Below are 19,525 nucleotides of genomic sequence, written 5' to 3' on the forward strand. Positions count from 1 at the left end.
ATTAAATAGAAGAGTCCCTTTAGTGGACCAGATATGAGATGGTAGATGTGCCTAACTAAATCTATTCTTTGAATATGCAGAGACAGAAATGTGTTCAGACAGAAATGATGACAGATACACGTATGTGTATCTGGATATACTGCATCACACATGATTAGGTCTGACTACACTAATCATATTTCCCAGGTTGATTAATCCCAAACTACTGCACTGCCCTGAAAGCCAAATGCCTCCGCATGAGTCAGGGAAATGTTACAGTTCTCTTTCTTCCCCTTTCTTTGCTGCAAGCACTTTTTTTGGCATGATGCTTCTCACAGTCACATGATTCACCCTGCTGCTGGCAACGAAACGTTATCAGAGTTAAAACATCCGAGGTTGTTGTGCCAGCTACCTGGATCGTTTAAGGCCACCAACAGTGGGAGTCCCGGCCAAGTTCAGAATGAGTGGAAATTACAGAGGAATTGATTTGGAGCACCATCAGGGGTAAAAGCAAGAGTCTGAGCGAAGCCCCTGAAGGAAGAGTTGGAGTACGACCACCCATCGCTGTGCATCAGACGAAAACTTCTGCTACAAACAGCCCGACAGGTTTTTTTTATTACTCCATACAGGAAATCATTCCAAAGCTTGATAACATCCAATAAAAAGCAACCACAAAGCCAACGGTGTTATCTGTCCCTGTTTCAGCCGGAGGCTGCTGAGATGCTACAACATGGACTCACCCTCCCCGGAGGACCGCTGTCTCCTTGCTCTCCCTTTAAACCAGCCAGGCCTGGAGGCCCAACAATGCCCTGAGGAGAAAAGTGCAGAATGTTAACCAAATTAAAACATCCCCATGTATGCCACGGGTACATACTACACAGAAATAGCAATACATGCAGTCACACATAAATACCTGTTTTCCAGGTAATCCTGGTATCCCCTCTTTGCCAGGCACCCCGTCTCTACCAGGAACACCAGGTTTACCTGATTCTCCCTGTGGAGAAGCACACATATTCAATACATATAACATGCACTTATTAACCACAACACAATGTGCACTTGCATTACATGTTTTTTTAGACCACAAAAATGTTTCTAAAATTGAGTCTCCATAATAACTTTAAATTTCCCAACTTTATGGGAAATTTAATGCTGAAGAGTAATTTAAAAATATTTTTTTATTTTGAGAGTCACATTTTAGATATCTATTCTACAATGATATATTTATTATTAAATACATGGTGAACTGTTTGTGTTTCAGGGTGAAAAACAAAAACTGTGTGACTTGTTCAGTGCGGATAATAAAATCAAGTATGGTGTATATAAAGCATTCTCTCCACTTACCTACTGTATCTATTTTCACTTACAACTGAAATATCTCAGTCATTCATTTGTAATTTTCTGATTACATAGTTTTGCAGCCACAGAAACAGGACGATTAAAACGACGCACTCACCACCTGCCCTGACAGTCCTGGAGGGCCCTGCGGACCCTGTGGGGAGAAAAGAATGACAGTTGTGAAAGAAAACAATTTGATACACACCATGAGATTTTTCAATTGGGTTCAATAAAAGAACAAAAACAGCATATATCCTGAACAAAAGCTGTGATTTTTCAGGAGCACTTACAACAGCTCCTGGGGGACCTGCTGGTCCTGGCAGACCTGTGCTCCCCTGGGCTCCGGGAGGACCCTGCAGGCAGGAGAACTCTACTTACAGACTGCACATTTCTCATACGTCTACATTGTCTGAACATTATTCACCGTGAATATTTTAAGTGAAAGCCGTAAAAAAAAAAAAACAGTAGTTTATTTACCTGAACACCAACACCTGGTTCTCCTTGATTTCCCTGTGAAAGAAAAACAGCTTTAAATTACTTTTGCCTACAACTGCTTTTGCAAAGAATTTAAACATTTAAATATTTATTATAAATGTTCCAAAAGAATTAAAGTTACCTTCACTCCTGCTGGACCTGGTGACCCATTGGGACCCATAGGACCCTAAAACAAAACAAAACGGGTCATTACCATGTAAACTGAATTTGTTTATTGATTTGACAAATGCAAAGTTCGCTGTGTGTCCTACTCACCGTTGGCCCCCTGACACCGGGCTCTCCTGGATTTCCCTGAAGGTGAAATCAAAAGTAAAGTTATATTAGAAAAATATCATTCAGAGATAAAATAACTGCACCCAGGTTCTAATTCAAAGGACAAAATGAGAGTTTGGACAGGCTGACTGGCTATTTTGTGAGGAGTTATAGATGACAGCACCGCTCCTGTGTTGTTGTTTCTTTTTCTTCTTTTAGTTGTGAACCCCTGCTTGGAGTTGCTACTGATGCCAATCTTATGATAATAAAACTGCAGGTAACACATAGACCTGGATAGAAACTAAAAAATAACTTGACCCCCCTCAACACTGCTCTTCAGTCTGTGTGGTTCACACAAATGAGATGTGTGCTGAGTGGTGACATTTAGTGGGGATAGAACCTGGCGAGCAGAAGAAGTCAAGTTGACTGGCCGATGGCCTTGATAATGATCTTCTTCTCTAACTCTCAGAAAGAAAGTAAATAACATTTGACATTTACCAAAATAGAAAACTCGAGTAGTAAGGCTACATGCCATTTGAAAATGTCAAAAATAAGTACACACTTTTGAGCATGATGTTGGAATGTTAAGATTTCAACTTTACTCTTCAAATTGAAATGGTCATTGCAACGTTTCTTCTTTTATTAAACATTTTAAATGAACTCTCTCAACTGTAATTTGCAATTCTTTTGAACTGGCATTCAAAAAATATCGTCCTACATTTTTTTCAAATTTGCCTGAATATACCATCATATGATGAATAAATTATCAATAATATCCGGTAAGCCCCCACTTTTGTCTGTTCAGGTTGGTTGTAGTGCTGATAATGGCTAATTTCTCAGGATGTGCTCATTTGTAAAAACATTTGAGAACAAATGTGTATACAAAATATGACCACAAATGTAGTTTAGATTGACAATAAGTGAGACAAAATGCTGTCATACGTAGACATTTAAATGTGGACATACATAACTGTACAACAATGACGCTTGGCAAAAGATGGAACAGTATAGAGGATCAACAATGTCAACAAAGAAACACTTGCATGGTAAGCTCTGAATAATCAGTTCTGTGCGAGGGATAAGCACACAGCAGACAGCAGGCCCAGCTGCATGCACGATAAGCAGACTCAAGCAAATTGATAACAGTGCCATTTTGGAGTAACCCAATTCCCTCCCACTATTGTACACTGAACCTCGTTCAGAGCTGTCAGTTGACAGTCTTTCTTCGCTATTAAATATTGAATACCATGTTTGTAAGATTCCTTCCACATTCAGAAAGCTACTTGAACCATAATCTCATTTTCCCAAAAGATTTCGGAATGAAAATTATTTTTACACAAATAAATTAAGATGAAAGTTTTGAAATCTGCCTCTGAAGTTCATGATAGTCTGTGCATCCTGGGGTCTTTCGTTTTTTTTCTTTCCAGACATAGTTGGAGCAACTTGTTGTTTTAACAATGGCGTCATCAGATTTGTCAGATCTGGTACCTTCCCACTGGTATCTGATACCAGAGGGTCAGGTTTCTCCCCACCCAGACTTCTGCAGAACTCTTACATGCCAGCAAGCAGCACAAAACCTACCGGTCTGCCTAGAACTCCAGGGAACCCTGGCATGCCCTGGAAAGGACGGAAGACAGGAGGGTGGGGGGGGGACAGAGTTGGAAGGAAGGAAACAGACAACACAGAAAAGGAAATGGACAGCGATAAGACACATACAGACAGAAAGAATAGTTAGAGGGTGAGCTAATAGACGCACAGATATAAAAGGGGTTTGTTCAGGGATCTATGAAGCCTCGGCCCAAAGAGGAAAAAATAAGCGCTCCACTGGTTTTGTGTTTGCAGCCAACCCAGTGATTCATCTCCGCAGATCAAGCCTGGAAGCAGACTGAGTTACTAGTTACTCACTGGTTGGCCTCGAAGACCAGCAGGCCCTGTGGAGCCCTGCTCCGACATGCAGGGAAGGAAAATACAAAATGTGAGGAAGCGCTTATCATCTCTTTCCTTTTCCTTATATTTACCTATGGCCACACAAGTAATTATGACTCACACAACACCGAGACGGGCTTTCGTAATCACTGTGGATTGTATGGTAAGATGAAAAGATGAAACTTCCGTCTTTCAAGAAAACAAAAACTGCTCGTTTAAAAGGTTAAAAGGGTAAGAATGTAAGCTACGGCACGTCATATCATCACCAGTCACATAATATATAAAACCCAATATGCTGATTATCTCACAGAATATAATTTAAAACACATATGATTGCTTTCATTGGGACGTAAAACATACTGACCCAAGTCTGGTGAATTGGATGGTGTGTGATAGCATCAATGGTTTCAAATTACATTGTGGTAATTCTAAACTTTCTATAAATGCTTTAATTTGAACAAACAAAAATAATTGTACAATTTTATTTACCTCATGGATTCACGAGTACTTACCAAGTTTGCTGGAATAAAGGCTCACTGTATATACACAACACTGAATCATTTTAAATCGCAGTATTTTTAGTTTATTTACATTTTTACTTTTTAAAGTAGAGATTAGTTCTGACTCTTCCACTTACCGGTTTACCATCCTGGCCAGGTTTTCCAGGTTCTCCAGGTATTCCCTGGAATGACAAACCACATTTTGTCATCTTTTTTTTTCCAATTCAGTAGTTTTCATTCCTTAAAAGAAACTGTTTTCGGGTCTTATTTTGACCAACGATAGGAGGAAAATCGAAATTGTGCCAAACTTAAGCCAACCGATCAGCAAACGGCTCTTTTCTGAAAAAACTGGGCAGGTACAAAAACTCAAGTGTTTGAGGGAAAAAGCATTTTTGAAATCATCCATAATTGGACCTGCATCATAATCCAACATTCATTTTTGACATTTTATGAATCTGATTAATATTTGTGCCATTATTCGGTGTGTCTAACATCTCATTTGATAGCAAATCTAATTCTTGCATCCAGGTAGTGATTTGCTGGAGCCAATTCCAGCTGACAATAAGGCAAAGGACACCCTGCGGGTCACCAGTCCATCACAGAGCAAACACACACACAGACAGACACACACTTACAGCACACCTACAATCAATTTCTTACAGGTAATTCATCTGATATTTAGTATGTGTTTGTACTGTTGGAGGAAGCTGGAGTACAGATATATGGATGGAGTATGTCCATGCACGCAGTAACTTTCAACCTCCACACAGGTTGCCTCTGTTAGGAGAACGTTGTTTTGTCTCTCTCTCTTTTGTGTGAACGATCCTCTTGTGTGGAGGGACTGTGTCGGATTTCTGTCCATAGTGCTTAGTAAAGTTCCACTGTTAAATGTGGGGAAAAAGTGAATACGAAGTTATTCGAGACTAAAATTTCTGGTTGCTCGGGACATAATTGCCATACAAACCAGTTTGCCATTGAAAGGGTTAAACAAAATACACAATATTCTTAAAAGACAAAACAACTTTCTCCCTCGTCAAACTGGGGTCAGTAATCCCTCAGTAGCCGGTAAAGGACCGGCTCCTTTAATAGTGGATATGTGGTAATATGGGAAGAACAAAGACAACTTGCATGTGATAATTGGTTGTTTAACATAGAATGTAAAAATATGTCATTAATAATGAGCTTTAAAAACACTGCTAGATATTTCAACACTTTCAGGCAGAGCAGAACTGTTTCCACTTGTTTCCAGAAATGAGCCAATGGGCACAAGCTGACTGGAGCTTATGAATTGGCAAACATACACCAAATCAGTTTCCATTATAAATGACTGGTTTCTATAAGAAATGGTTCAAACTAAAAGGGTTATTACTTTTAACTGCTTTCAGAGTTTATTGAAATATCTTGACTCCTCACTTCAGGTGAGAGTCGACTGACCTGTGAGCCGTCGCGCCCTTTTTCTCCAGACTCTCCTCTGTCACCTTTATTTCCCTGAGAACCCGCAAAACCCTGTTTGACAAAGGAAAAATAGAAAATGAGCAAATTTCTATTCCTAACTTTAACCACTGTTAAAAAATCACAGGCATAAGATGAAGGGGCACTTACCCGGTCTCCTTTAGGTCCCGATGGTCCTGATGCACCAGGCTCTCCTTTAGGTCCTACTACTCCAGGAACTCCTCTGGCGCCGGGGGTCCCAACCAGCACTGAATCAGCAGATGCTCCCTGTAGAATGCACAGAAACTCATATTGTTAAAGCTGAAAATACTGTGCAACTATTTCACCAACAGGACGGACTTTACCTTTTGACCTGGTGGGCCGGCGACTCCTGTTGATCCAATTTGACCCTGATACAAAGAAGAAATTCTGAATTGTGGAGGAAAACTTTTTAATCTGTCAAATGAATGAATCTAAACTATCACTTACAGCTTGTCCTCGGTCACCCTTTTCTCCTCTATCGCCCTGAAAAACAGAAGGTGTAAATGATATCATGTGGATTACACCTGAAATGCTCTCCTTGGTTTGCTCATCGCTCCTCTCACCTTGTCTCCTGGTCTCCCAGCCTCGCCGAGCTCCCCGGCTCGTCCAGGAACTCCTGGTATTCCAGGCTTGCCCGGTTCTCCAGCAGGCCCCGCGGGTCCTTCGGGCCCTCGTTCTCCAATTGCTCTTCCTGGAGGCCCAGTGGCTCCCGCAGGACCCCGGTCACCTTGGTCCCCTTTAGTTCCCCGCTCTCCGGCCAAGCCACGAGCGCCCTGGTGCCCAAAGGGCAACAAAGATAATTATGTGAATGAAACCATTTACTGTTACCGTACACTGCAAGGTGTCAATAAATAAAGTGGCTCGTCTTTGGCTTCACTCACATCCAGACCAGAAGGGCCTCGAGGTCCAGATTCACCTCTGTCTCCCTTGTCTCCTCTCTCTCTCTTCTGGACTGCAAAACCCTGGATCAGGTCCTTGCTGTCCACAACTGCCTTCAGATCCGAAATCTGCAGACACATGATGGAGATCAGCAGCGAATGCGCTTCAGAGCCTCTGACAAAGATCTGTCGTTTAGTCTTTTGAAAAGAATCTTAAAAATAGCTTGTCAGCTTCCTTGGCGTCACTTTCCCTTGCTTTGTCCAGAAAAGCAAAGTAAGCAAAAGGTGCATCTCGAAATATAACTGTTCTGTCAGGAAGTTGTGAAAGAAAAACGTCAAGATTTATGAAAAAGGAAATTGGTTAAAAAAAACAAACTGATAAAAATATGAAATGTAAAATAAGAACATGTGATCTAACAAAATATCTTTTGAGATAAAAGTGTTTTTTGATCGTCTGATAGAATAATCTGGATGGAATGGGTAAATAACAAGTAAAAAGTAGTATTCCAATGTATGCATGACGAGTTTAAACTAAATGGAGGTTTCACTGTTCAAATTATGTGAAAAATTTACCTTTATATTGTATTCTGCTTTTTGATCTGTACGCTTCCACAAATTCATGTGAAATCAATCGTGAAAGGTTATCGACGTTCACCAATATCAACTCATTGAATGAGCATCATATTGCATGAGAAAAGGAAAAAACACAACTTCAACTGCTCAACTCATATGATGCAAAAGCGGCACTGCGTGAGGAAATGTTCTCACTTTAAGACTATCCTGTTGAAATATTTCTACAAAAAGATATAACTGACACAATCTAAGGGTGTGACGTTTAGCAGAGTTAAAATGAACAGGCTATAACCATAAGTAATATTGAGCCCACATACCAGAATACCAACGCTTGAAAGGGCTTTTTGTACATCCTGGTGAGAGGAACAAAAAATGTCAGTAAAAACAGAAACCAAAAATATTGACATTGTTGGATGAGGTGCTGATATCATACCACTGGTGTTCCGGGTTTACCCGGTGCCCCATCCTCTCCTGGGTCTCCCTGTCAATGACACAGTATCAGGGCGTCATCACAGAACAATTTATTAATCACATTGTCACAACTATATGGTTCAAAGTTTAACTTACAGCGTCGCCTTTCAGGCCAGGTGAACCTCGTTCCCCCTAAACCACAGAAAACAAAATCAGGCTTAATTATTTCCGAACGATAAAAAGGATATTTCTAAATAAAAGCTTCTACTACTTAGGGCTATGGATCTTTCTGTGTGAAGTTTGCATGTTCTCTCTGTGCACGTACGGGTTTTTTTCCAGGTACTCCCTTTTCCTTTCACAGTCCAGAAACATGTAACTAACGCTAAAAGGTGATTTTTAATGTGCGACTCTCTCTTGCTTTCACTCATAGTCATGTGAGATCATTACTGCATCACGAGAAGCTGAGTTAAATGAGACGGTATAAAAGAAAACTACAACTTACCCTTGCTCCCACCGCCCCTGGGATCCCAGGGACACCCTGAAAGACCAAGCGGAGACAATAAAAATGTCAGGAAAGTGTGAGACATACATAAACAGAACCAGGTGTGGAAAAGTAAAACAGTTTCATGAAATACATATATATAGATAAAAAAAATTTAATAAAAAAACCCCTCTTCTTTATTAAAAAAAAGAAATCTAAAACTCACGGGTGTCCCTGGAGGCCCCTGTGGACCTGGGATCGGTGCCGCTGCAACTCCTTTGAAATAAACAACCTAAGAGGCAGCAAGAGCTCAGGTTAGATAAAAATAACACATTAAGCATGCAAACTAGTCGATTTTGAAATAACTTGCACCTGTCCTGGAGGACCAATGCTTCCGGGTACTCCAGGAGTTCCTGGAGAACCGACGGGGCCCGCAGGTCCAGCAAGACCACGGTCCCCTTTTGTCCCATCACGGCCCTACAAAAACACATGTGATGACATAACAGAGATTGACTCTAAACAGGGTTATTTCCTCCTTAACTCTAGCAGCGAGAGAGCTATAAAATCAAAGCAGGTGGCTGCTGCCACCCCTCCACTGATGTTCCAGAGATAATTAATACGGATTTGCACATGAAAACAGCACGCTGACATTTGGCGCCCCTCTGGATTCCTCTCAGAAGTGGCTCCCCCTTAAAGGCTAAGCTCAATCATTACCGGGATGTAAATTTATATAGCAACTTCTGAGAGAACTATTGATTGAGCAGTGAGTGAGTGTGTGATGTCAACATGAGCACAAACTACTGTTGACATGTGGACATTTTAGAGGCAACGAGATGAGGCGGAAACGAGAGAGAAGCCGGTGTGCAGTAAAGTGGAGGAAGCTTTGATCAAAACAGGAGGAATGGGTGCTATATATTGAGTCGGAGAGGTTACAGTGCACAAAAATCTGTCAACAAAATCATATTAGAAGAACAGAGATGTGAAGGATGTTTTAGGAAAACTGACATCTCTTCCAGCTGCTCCAGTTTCGCCTTTGTCACCCTGTGAATAAGAAATAGCCCCGTCAGATTTCCAGAGAAACATACAATAAGTACAATATAGGTACAATATAGGTAATTCAACCTATCAACATACAGCTGCTGAATAATACATTGAAAAAGTTCATTCGTCAGTTAAACACCCTTATATTTGGTCTTTATTAGTACATATATATTAAAATACTGCAAACCTTTTATACTCATCAAGTCATTAAAACATACATACGGAAAAAAATTGGACACAAACGCAAATCACATCCTAAAAACAGGTTCTTCTTATTTGTTTAGTTTATTTTTTATGAATGTCAAAATAATTGGAAAAAAACAAATCAGTTTTCAATGCTATACTAATTTTTTTAAAAGCACTTGGAGATTTTAATTAAAGTTAGCACTATCATACACACCTCGCAAATATCTGATTTAATTTTACATGAAAAACTCTGTTTCACCATTTTGAAAGACTTTTTTGTTCTTGGTCAGCCACAAGTTTTTTTTAAGTTTTTTTTAAAATTGTGGATAAACTGACCAAAACTCCCGGTAGTGCCAGATGATCATATCAAACCAATGAAGAAGAACAAACCTTTCTTCCATCTTCACCTGGAACGCCATCCTCACCCTGGGAGACAAAACAAAATGCATTACAACCTCTGCAGTAACAAACTGAGTAACAGCTGCTTCCCTAAAGAACATCACTCCCATGTGAGTATATCATTAAATGTGGGCATTTCTTTCAGGGTTTAAAAATAAACTCAAAAATTTACCATTTTCCCGGGGGCTCCTGATTTACCATCTTCACCCTGTTTGCCCTGAAAAATAACAATCCAAGTGGCAAATTCAATAAGCAAATTGTCAGCAATAGCAGAAGGAAAGTGTAGAACAAGACTGATTCAGAGATATATGGATCCAAAGGTCAAGGTCTGTATGTAGGTTTGTGAACTCACGGGCGTCCCTGCATTGCCAGGAGGCCCAGTCGGCCCAGTGGGTCCCTGCTCCCCTCGTAATCCTGGCAATCCCTGGGAGATGCATCCAACACAAATCAGCACGAACTACTGAGAACAATAACTGCAGAAAGGTGTAAAATAAACAATTGGAGTGACAGGAATAAATAACTGAATCTAAACTAAACTAAACATTTGCTATTTGGGAATTATCAAAGGAATGTTAATGCAATAATACAGAAAGATGGGACTGACGTTGTAAGAACTGATGAAACCAAATCGCCTGGAGTAAAACTAGATGAAAAAATATACTGGATCATATCATGATGCATATCAATAGTATAAGGAAAACCAATTTCTGCTCCACAATTCACTCCACGTTCTCTACTCTTCACTCATATCATATCATATCATATCATATCATATCATATCATATCATATCATATTACTGTTGTGAAATTTGCAGGAGGTGTTTACTTTTTTAAACATCATTTGTGCATTCTGTTTATTTACCTGTTTATTTACTTGCTGGTTGCTTCCTTTACTTTGTTATTTGTCGTTATTTAAGTTATTTAAGGTTTCTGAGTAGTTTATTACACAATGCTAACAGACAGGAGACTGGGCAGGATTGAATAAACTTCTTTCTACTTCTTTTAGAGCATTTTAAGTTTTCATTTTCATTGTTTTCATCGCGCTCATTGTTTTGTTTTTATTTATTATGCTGAAGATGAAATGAAAAGATTTTATAAACCAAAAGAACCATTACTGTGGATGTATTTCATGCTCCCGGGCCAAGCCCGAGATAAATCTAGCCGATCTCACGATCCCTCCCGCCATCACTCGTGAATAAGACCCTGAGATATTGAACTGCTCCACCTGGGGAAGGTCCACCTGGAGAGGGCATGCCATCCTTTTCCGTGAGAAGATAATGGACTCAGATTTGGAGGTGCTGATCCACATCCCAATCGCTTCACACTTAGCCACAAACCGTTCCAGTGAACACTGGAGGACCTCATGTGACGCCGTCAGAAGGACAACGTCAACCGCAAAGAGCAGAGACATCACCCTCTGGCGCCCCCACATGATGCCCTCCTGACCCCCGGCTGAACACCCTGTCCATGGAAATCATGAACAAAAGGGGAGACAAGGCACAGCCCTGGCAGAGTCCAGCGCCCACGCTCAACAAGTCCGTCTTAGTGCAGAGTATATGGACTCTGTCACACCGGAAGTACACTGGACAGCCCACAGCAGCAGTTCTGGTAATCCATACTCCCTTAGCACCTCCCACAAGACATCTCGGGGATACAGTCGTAGACCAACGGAGGTTGTACAGCAGATCCCAACTTTTAAAATGATTATAATCGATATTGCATAAAAGTCTCCTTTAAAGCTGGGCAGTTCAAGATACACCTTCCTTCACAGTTTATAGTTGGTTTATGCAACTGGTCACATGAGTAAAGACTATGGGAACACCTTCTCAGTGCCCTCTGCAGCACAAACACTACAACTGCACCCAGTCTGTGACTCCGGCTGCGGCTATAACTAAAACAGTTGTTTCTTAATAAATGCCATACATGATCTCTTCATCTCCTCCTGCCTGGCAGCTCTGTCTACAACATGTTCTGTCAGATATCTCAACAAACTCTCCTCAACACATGTCCACGACATGTCAACCTGTCCTCTCTAGTTTTATCTCAAATGCTCAACCTTTTGAAATGATTGTAAATATCAACTGTATTTTTCACGATTTTACAATCAAACTCGGAGCATGAAACTTACATCTCTCCCAGATTCTCCTTGTTTCCCAGGATCGCCCTATGTGACGAAGAATAAAAAAAGGACAGTATTCAGCTACACAGTGATTGACTTTACATACTGTAAATGTGGTTTAAAGCTTGGTGAAAGATGGAAACAACTGCAGTACCCTCTGTCCAGGTGGTCCAACAGCACCTGGTTTACCATCCACACCGGAGCGGCCATCTAATCCAGCAGCTCCTCTTTCTCCCTGTTCATACAGAAATGTGTAGTTAGATGATACATATTGAAGTCTGAACACTTAACGGAACTGTTTGCTTGAAGCTAAATTCATCATTTGTCTATGCAGCTTTATCCCAGCTTCAATGCGCTTCATCCTGCAGGAAATCAGCCACATAGGCAAAAACAAAACCCAGATTCACCAGAGGTCACAGCGAGCCCCCAGACTCCTTTGACTCTGGGGCCATCAAAATTAGATTTACGATTTAGAATCAAGGTGAGATGATGGAAACTGCCTTATTTGAAGGCTCCTGCTTCTGTTGATGAATGTTACATGGACCCTAAGTGATCTGATTAAACAAACATTAAACATAAAAAAATTAAACAATCCGATTAAAATTGTGTCACATAAAATCTGATTGAAATTATAATCAGATTGGACGAGGTGGTGTAATCTTGTTATGGAGAATGAGAGTTTATGGAAACATCACACAGGATTTCTTCCCACTGCCAAAGCTTTAAGCACATGGCTGTTAATGTCTCCTGATTTATCAGGGGATGCTTCTTGCATGGGTTTGAAAAAACGAGCACTGGCAAAGCACATCCGGTTAAAACAACACCGCCACTTCACACAAAAAATGCTTTGCGCTCATCTCTTCCTGATCATACTTGCAACAAGGACATTGTTTTTATTGGTGATTCAGTTTCTCCAAAACAAGCTTGATTAGAACTTGTTGCCAAATTATTACTGTCAGTCTTCCTGCTGGACATTGGATCATGTGTGCATGTCACAAATAGCAAAGTGAGAAAGAAGCTCTGGGGGAAAAAAACATTGGGAACCACGAGACAAAGAATCTGTAAGTCACCACACACGTAGAAAATGTGAAGGTTTTTTTTTCGGGAGGGTTGTTTTTAATCTCGATAAGAATTACAAGAATCAGTAGAGTGCAGGAGCTGAGATTGTGCCGAGCAGGTACACAGACCTTCTCTCCGGGTGCTCCTCTTTCTCCTGCGTCTCCCTGGAGACAATAAAATAGAAAGCAATGTTAATACTTTTGACATTGGGAAATCAAATTACCCAGATGGTTACAGAGATTTGCTGTGATGACAACTTGACTGGAGAAGTCGAGACAAAAAGCAAACTCACTCTTGTGCCTGCAGGTCCACGCTGCCCCTCTGGACCCTTTACAGACAACAGGGAAAGAGCGAAAAGTCTCAGAGGACCGTCAGCCATGCAAAACAAATCTAAAGGTCAGTGTGTATACGGACGCACATATGATATATGGTGCATATCCTGTTAGATGCTCACAGAAGCATATACAAAAGGAAGAATGAGTCAAACTCACTCGTAGTCCTGCAGCTCCTGGAGTCCCCGACTCGCCTTTCTGACCTTTGCCGCCATGCTCTCCTGGGTCTCCAGCTTCACCCTGGGGACCACAATGACATAGCTGTTTTAGCTGCACTGCATCTTTTTCAAAACTATTAATGAGCTTTTTACTTAAGATTTAGTGGACTGAGTTGAAAAACAAACATACAATAAAACCTCTTGATAACTCCAAATATGGACAGTTAATTGTACACAAACATCTAAATACACACCCTCTCTCCTTTATCTCCTTTCAGCTGCCCTTGGACATCAGCCTGTTGACAAACAAACAGGAAAGAATGCATGTAATCCCGCTTCCTCTCTATTATCTTTCACCATCAGCATGTCAGATAATGCACATTCCAAATCTATAGGATTCTATTCTCATCTTCCTTTGCACATGCAATGCTTTGAAGCACACTCACTACTTTTCCTGGTGGTCCTGGAGGCCCTTGAGGTCCCTTGTAGAAAAGAGTGAAGACTGTAAACCCAATAAGAGGTGATATAAAGAGATTTCAGAAGTTTCAAAGTGTGGCCGACAATATACCGATTCTCCCGTCTCTCCTCTTGGTCCTGCAGGTCCAGGGCTGCCCTGTGAGATCAATGCAGATCAATAAAGATGCTCAAAACCTGCCCTTCCACACTGTTGCCACTGTTGGAGTACAAGAGCATATTGAAAAACTGTCTGCATGGTGATCCATAAACGTCTCCTACATTTCGTCCATGTTCTCCAGGGTCTCCCATGTCTCCTTTCTCCCCTGCTCGTCCTGGTTGACCAGCCAGTCCCTGAGTGCAGCATCAATCAAAATGTGCAATTATTGAATCTTGGTGACTTTAAAGGTTTAATATGAAATATTAATTTAAAAAAAAAAAAAAATGTTTCAAAGACATTTGGGTACCCTCAGTCCTCGTTCTCCCGGCTTTCCTGGAAGTCCAGACTCACCCTGATCAATGAAAAAATCCCAAGGATAAAACAGTGTGCCACTCGTTCTGTCACATCGACATACTATTCAACAAGGCATTTGTTTTTATTGGCAGAATAAAAACAAAGGATGAGTGAATAATTTTGAAGAAATTTCCTGAAAGCAAAATTGCAGTAAAACAAATAAGAAATGTAATCTTTACTTACAGGTGTGCCTTCATCCCCCTTCTCTCCTCTCGCTCCCTTTAAACAAAAAGTTTAGTAAGATGCATCAGTGAGGAGGAAAATCCAACAACCTCACATTTCAAAATTCACATATACCGACACAAGAGAAGCACAAACACAATGTATGTGAGCCATACACACATGCAAACAAACTGTATTTTACCTCTAAACTGTCATCATTAGAAAGAGAAGCATGTTGGAAGGGAAAACAAACAATGAGTAAAACCTAACTGATTGACACGCCACTTAAAACGCTGAGGAGTATGTGGCTATAAGAGCTTCAATGTGCATTTGTTTATTGCACAGGTTTCACATGTGTGAACTAAATTAATAATAGAAAAAAAAAAATCTAAACTAGCAAACAAATAAACATATCACTTCATTTCCAAAGATTGTGGTATCTGCTGAAAGTTGAGGCATTTTGGATTATTACACACTCTATTCTCACTGTAGAGCAACGCAGCTGCTGGGCATCTCATGGAAATGGTCGTCAATACAAATAACATTTTAAAGAAGAAGAAAAAAAAGAGGGGATTTTGAAAGAAATAATAATTTAAAATAACTAGCAAGATATTTATAGACTAACTGACCTTTATAAAAAGAAATAAACCTGTTTCCCACCATTGCAATCCATTGACAATAATTGTCTAAGCCTATTCAGAGATGGTCAGATAAATCTTTCACTAATCAACAAGCAGAGGTGGAAAACGCTATTCACAGTAGAGTTTAAATAAGAGGTAAAGAAAATACTTGTGTAAAAGAGACATTTGATGGAAGTATGAGAATGGATTCCTCCGCTTGATTCAGAATAATGTAAAACTGCAGGTTCTTTATGTATTCAGTGAACAAGCCATCTTTTCAAAGCTTTTTTTGTGGCGGAGGTGTGTTGTAATATGCACATACAAGTATGCACATGTGCACATACATTTTATATTTCATAGTTATTGCAATGCAGTGTTTGTCCATGTGGATTCAACAGGTGAAACATTAACAGGGAATTCACAATTCAATTTTCATCATATTTTTGAATCTGAGATTAAATTACTCTATAAATACATTTTAAGAAATGGACATTGACCCAGATGGAATTGAAATAAAGCACAAACAAATTCCAATAAAAACGCTGTGTGAAAATCTGTTTTCAAGTAAAAAATAGTACAAAGTACAGTCATTTCTTTAAAAAGCAATGTGTTAAAAGTAGAAAACATAAAAAAAACATCCATCCATCCGTCCATCCATCTTTTTTCCCGCTTAGTCCGTTTGGGATCGTGGTTGCAGTATAGAGAGCAGTGCTCCGTACTCCCTTAGCACCTCCCACAAGATTATCTCGGGGGACAGGGTCATATACCTTCTCCAAGTCCACAAAACACATGTAGGCTGGATTGGCAAACTCTCATGCCCATTCAATAATCTGCAAGAGGGTGGAGAGCTGGTCTGTTGTTCCACGGCTAGGACGGAATCTGCATTGTTCCTCCTGTATCTGAAGTTACACTATTGGTCGGATCGCTCCAGGCATATCTCATCTACTCCCGGGGTCTTGACACCAAGGAGTTTTTTGACCACCTTGGTGACCTCCACCAGGGCTCCAGAGGTGTGTCCCAGTGACCCTCGTCACTTGGACACACCTCGGTCGTACACGGTGCACAGTCGTCTGTGTTCCGTTTGCATAGTTGAGGTTTGAACGTGTCTGTCTGGGCCTTTGACCCTACCAGGCGCATGTGCTCCGGACGGCATAATTCTGAAGGTCACTATGCCACGCAAGCCATTCGGCCATGACAAGGCCACAGTCCAGGAGGGATAAAAAAATTTAAAAAATTTAAATATTCAAGTAAAGTACCAGTAAATGTACTCCAGTGCAGTAACTAAACATAAATACTTTGTAACATTTTTTGCGAAATACTGTACATATAAAATCATACTCTTTTAGTTGTTGGCTGTTGAAGCAAATTATATTACATATTACAAATTCACAAGTGGTTACAGAACAGCAACCACTGGCTGAGGGAACATAAATAAATATGTCTTATACACTAGTTCATTTTTAAATGACACATTTTTTGCCCGACAGATGATTAGAGTTAAGTATGACTTGGACAGAAAATACTCCAGCTTGCCACTTCCGATAAAAACTATCCTTTCGTTTCACTCTGTACCCTTCTCAGAGTTCCCAGTTACAAAAAGGTTAAAGATCCTCGCTGTAGAGAATAATTGATAAACAGACAAAGAGTAATGACACTGTTGAGGGGTGAAGTTGTTGATATTCACAGTTAGCACTAAACATTAAGAGGATCCAACCACACTGACCTCTTTGCCAGCAAGGCCGGGCTTTCCTGGAATTCCTGGGCGTCCGTTCTCTCCCCTCTCTGCCGGATCACCTTGGTCTCCCTGACAAACATTTCACCAAACTGGTTTAGCAGTCACACAGATAAACATATAAAAATAGAAAAAGAGACAAAGCCAGTTTTTCACCTTTTCACCTGGTTTTCCAGACAGACCAGGAAGTCCCTGAGGGAGAGCACATTGCTTATGAATATTTTAGGGGAGTTTGGGAGACATAACTTGCTTTAATTGGTGGTACAGTTTCAATAATAATGAATGCCACAGTCAAGACATCATATCAGCAGCTGTAAACATTATGAATAAGGCATTTGTGGCTTTTGTTATAATCACTTTGACCTTACTCGTTCTCCTGGCTGTCCTTTAGGTCCAACCACACCTGAGCCCCCAGAGCCTGAATCTCCCTTTCAACGCGACATGAAAAGAAATTTCAATCCGATGCATGACAAATGACACATTTACATATACATGTATTCATGAACATTATCATGAAGGGGTGGCTCACTTACTCGCTCTCCTTTTTGTCCTGCCTCACCCTTTTGTCCCCTTCCCCCATCAACACCACCTGCTCCTCTTTCTCCCTGTTGGAGAACAGCAAAGAAAGGAAACCCATTAACACACAGATTTGCTGAAAATAAAGGTGTATAAGGGCAGGAGTTTGACACTGTACCTGATCACCCTTCTTCCCTGGAAAACCTGGAATCTGAAAGATTATTCATTCATTAGTACACCAAAAGACAGTCATGGAAATAATCCTACTGATAGCATTATTGAAATAGCACCTTAACCTTTTAAAGGGCACGTGTTGAAGATCTTGGATATTGGAGGTCACAACGCTACATGTGCTACTGAGGGATAATGTAGAATTTTCTTTTTTACTTTTGGAAGTCACCAAATTAACTGCTAAAATGTGAGAAATTCATAAAAAAAAAAGTCCGATTTCTTTTCTTTTTTTTTTTACAAATTGTTTTCCTCTAAATATTATATACGTTAATCCCAAATGGATTTCGGTGAAAGGTTCTATGATGAAATCTTTCTTTCAATGAGATTCTTTCATTAGTGTATAAATCTCTTAATGGTCTTAATGGTCCTAGTTATTTCTCAGATTGCTTTTCTCATACGATCCTTCTTGAGTCTTCAGGTAAAAGATTCTTGTCATCCCCAAAGTTGGAACGAAATCGCAGTGAGGCATGATTTTATTAGTAGGACTCATGTCTGTGGCATGATGATGGCCGGAGGACAGCTTACGTCTCATGATATTTAAAAGTAATCTTAGGAGTCACAATTTAACAAAGCTTTAAGTTTATTTTTTCTCCTACATTGTATTTTTATTTTTTAAATATTGTTTCATTCTGTGTTATGTTACTGTTTATATGTTTTACTATCAGTAGAAATTCTATCCATCAATTTGGTAATTTAAATTTTTTATCTACATGTTCAGTTATTTTACATAGATATATAGATTTTGTCAGTAAATACATAAATAAATACCTACAGGGGTTTGAATGACTGATGGTTGAGGTGGAGAAGGTCCAGGAGTAAATAAGCCTTGCTTCATCCTACTCTTTTTTGGAAATGTCGGGGTACTTATTCAGTTACTCATTTGTTATTTATTTATTGTTTACTTTGTTCTGTTCTGTTTTTTTTTTGTTGTTGTTGTTGTTGTTCCCACAACTTTCAATTAAAAAATCAAATCACATGCATTTTTTAATATATCATTTCCTTTTTACTGCTTTAATCGATTTCTTCACTTTTTGTGGCCTTTGCTTTAAATTCAGCCTCCAGCAAACGAAAGGACAAATAGATAAATAAATGTCATGATTTTCTCATGTTTTTATGCTCACACTTCTGCCGGGTTCTCCTCTTGCGCCTTCGTTTCCCTGCGAACAGACACATTCACTTGTCCTCTCATCTTTCCTTAGAAATTCATTTAATCAGATTATAAAAAGCTCAACATGAGAATCACGTTCCAATTAACCTGCTGCTTGTCATTTGATTGATCCTTAATGAATCAGTCTCACCTTTTCTCCCGACGGTCCACTGGGTCCTGGCAAACCCTGAAAACAAATGGAAACATTCATTCCCAAGGCAGACCAATGCACAATTATAAAAAAAGGCACGCAGGCGTCATTAGCCAATAGTGAATAGCAGTCTGACACTCACTCTTAACCCTGCTGTTCCTGGGAGGCCCGTCTTCCCTGGATCCCCCTGAGAAGTCGGCAGAATTTCAACAAATGGAACAAAACTCTTTCTGTCGTAAGTAAACACTCTCAAAAGGTGAGAAGGTCAATGTAAACAAAAAACAGGATTGCTTCACTCACTCGTTCCCCGGTTTCACCAGCTGCCCCTCTCTCTCCCTACAAAGCAGAAATATATATTTCAACATGTAAAGTTTAAAATATCAGCGTTACCTTCACATA

General features: G+C 40.1%; 1 protein-coding gene across 1 annotated transcript in view; it reads right to left on the bottom strand.

Annotated features, from left to right (window-relative positions):
* col7a1 (collagen, type VII, alpha 1) overlaps positions 1-19,525 on the bottom strand; it is a 69,535-nt gene that overhangs the window by 21,751 nt on the left and 28,259 nt on the right. The window contains exons 43-87 of the mRNA XM_080462636.1: positions 19,427-19,462; positions 19,269-19,313; positions 19,127-19,162; positions 18,950-18,985; positions 17,776-17,808; positions 17,615-17,686; positions 17,450-17,509; positions 17,238-17,273; positions 17,073-17,153; positions 14,751-14,786; positions 14,521-14,565; positions 14,336-14,407; positions 14,169-14,213; positions 14,047-14,082; positions 13,855-13,896; positions 13,602-13,682; positions 13,403-13,438; positions 13,239-13,274; positions 12,206-12,286; positions 12,061-12,096; positions 10,285-10,356; positions 10,105-10,149; positions 9,924-9,959; positions 9,312-9,347; positions 8,679-8,783; positions 8,533-8,598; positions 8,328-8,363; positions 7,982-8,017; positions 7,848-7,895; positions 7,732-7,767; positions 6,845-6,970; positions 6,527-6,736; positions 6,411-6,446; positions 6,287-6,331; positions 6,093-6,209; positions 5,925-5,996; positions 4,628-4,672; positions 3,646-3,681; positions 2,068-2,103; positions 1,934-1,978; positions 1,795-1,827; positions 1,608-1,670; positions 1,436-1,471; positions 893-973; positions 720-788 (exon numbers count right to left, since the gene is read on the bottom strand). Of these exons, the coding sequence (XP_080318762.1) occupies positions 720-788; positions 893-973; positions 1,436-1,471; positions 1,608-1,670; positions 1,795-1,827; positions 1,934-1,978; positions 2,068-2,103; positions 3,646-3,681; positions 4,628-4,672; positions 5,925-5,996; positions 6,093-6,209; positions 6,287-6,331; positions 6,411-6,446; positions 6,527-6,736; positions 6,845-6,970; positions 7,732-7,767; positions 7,848-7,895; positions 7,982-8,017; positions 8,328-8,363; positions 8,533-8,598; positions 8,679-8,783; positions 9,312-9,347; positions 9,924-9,959; positions 10,105-10,149; positions 10,285-10,356; positions 12,061-12,096; positions 12,206-12,286; positions 13,239-13,274; positions 13,403-13,438; positions 13,602-13,682; positions 13,855-13,896; positions 14,047-14,082; positions 14,169-14,213; positions 14,336-14,407; positions 14,521-14,565; positions 14,751-14,786; positions 17,073-17,153; positions 17,238-17,273; positions 17,450-17,509; positions 17,615-17,686; positions 17,776-17,808; positions 18,950-18,985; positions 19,127-19,162; positions 19,269-19,313; positions 19,427-19,462 (2,547 nt within the window). The remainder of the gene's footprint in view (positions 1-719; positions 789-892; positions 974-1,435; positions 1,472-1,607; positions 1,671-1,794; positions 1,828-1,933; positions 1,979-2,067; positions 2,104-3,645; positions 3,682-4,627; positions 4,673-5,924; positions 5,997-6,092; positions 6,210-6,286; positions 6,332-6,410; positions 6,447-6,526; positions 6,737-6,844; positions 6,971-7,731; positions 7,768-7,847; positions 7,896-7,981; positions 8,018-8,327; positions 8,364-8,532; positions 8,599-8,678; positions 8,784-9,311; positions 9,348-9,923; positions 9,960-10,104; positions 10,150-10,284; positions 10,357-12,060; positions 12,097-12,205; positions 12,287-13,238; positions 13,275-13,402; positions 13,439-13,601; positions 13,683-13,854; positions 13,897-14,046; positions 14,083-14,168; positions 14,214-14,335; positions 14,408-14,520; positions 14,566-14,750; positions 14,787-17,072; positions 17,154-17,237; positions 17,274-17,449; positions 17,510-17,614; positions 17,687-17,775; positions 17,809-18,949; positions 18,986-19,126; positions 19,163-19,268; positions 19,314-19,426; positions 19,463-19,525) is intronic.

This window comes from Lipophrys pholis, assembly GCF_963383615.2.
Source record: "Lipophrys pholis genome assembly, chromosome: 4".
Classification (NCBI taxonomy): Eukaryota; Metazoa; Chordata; class Actinopteri; order Blenniiformes; family Blenniidae; genus Lipophrys; species Lipophrys pholis.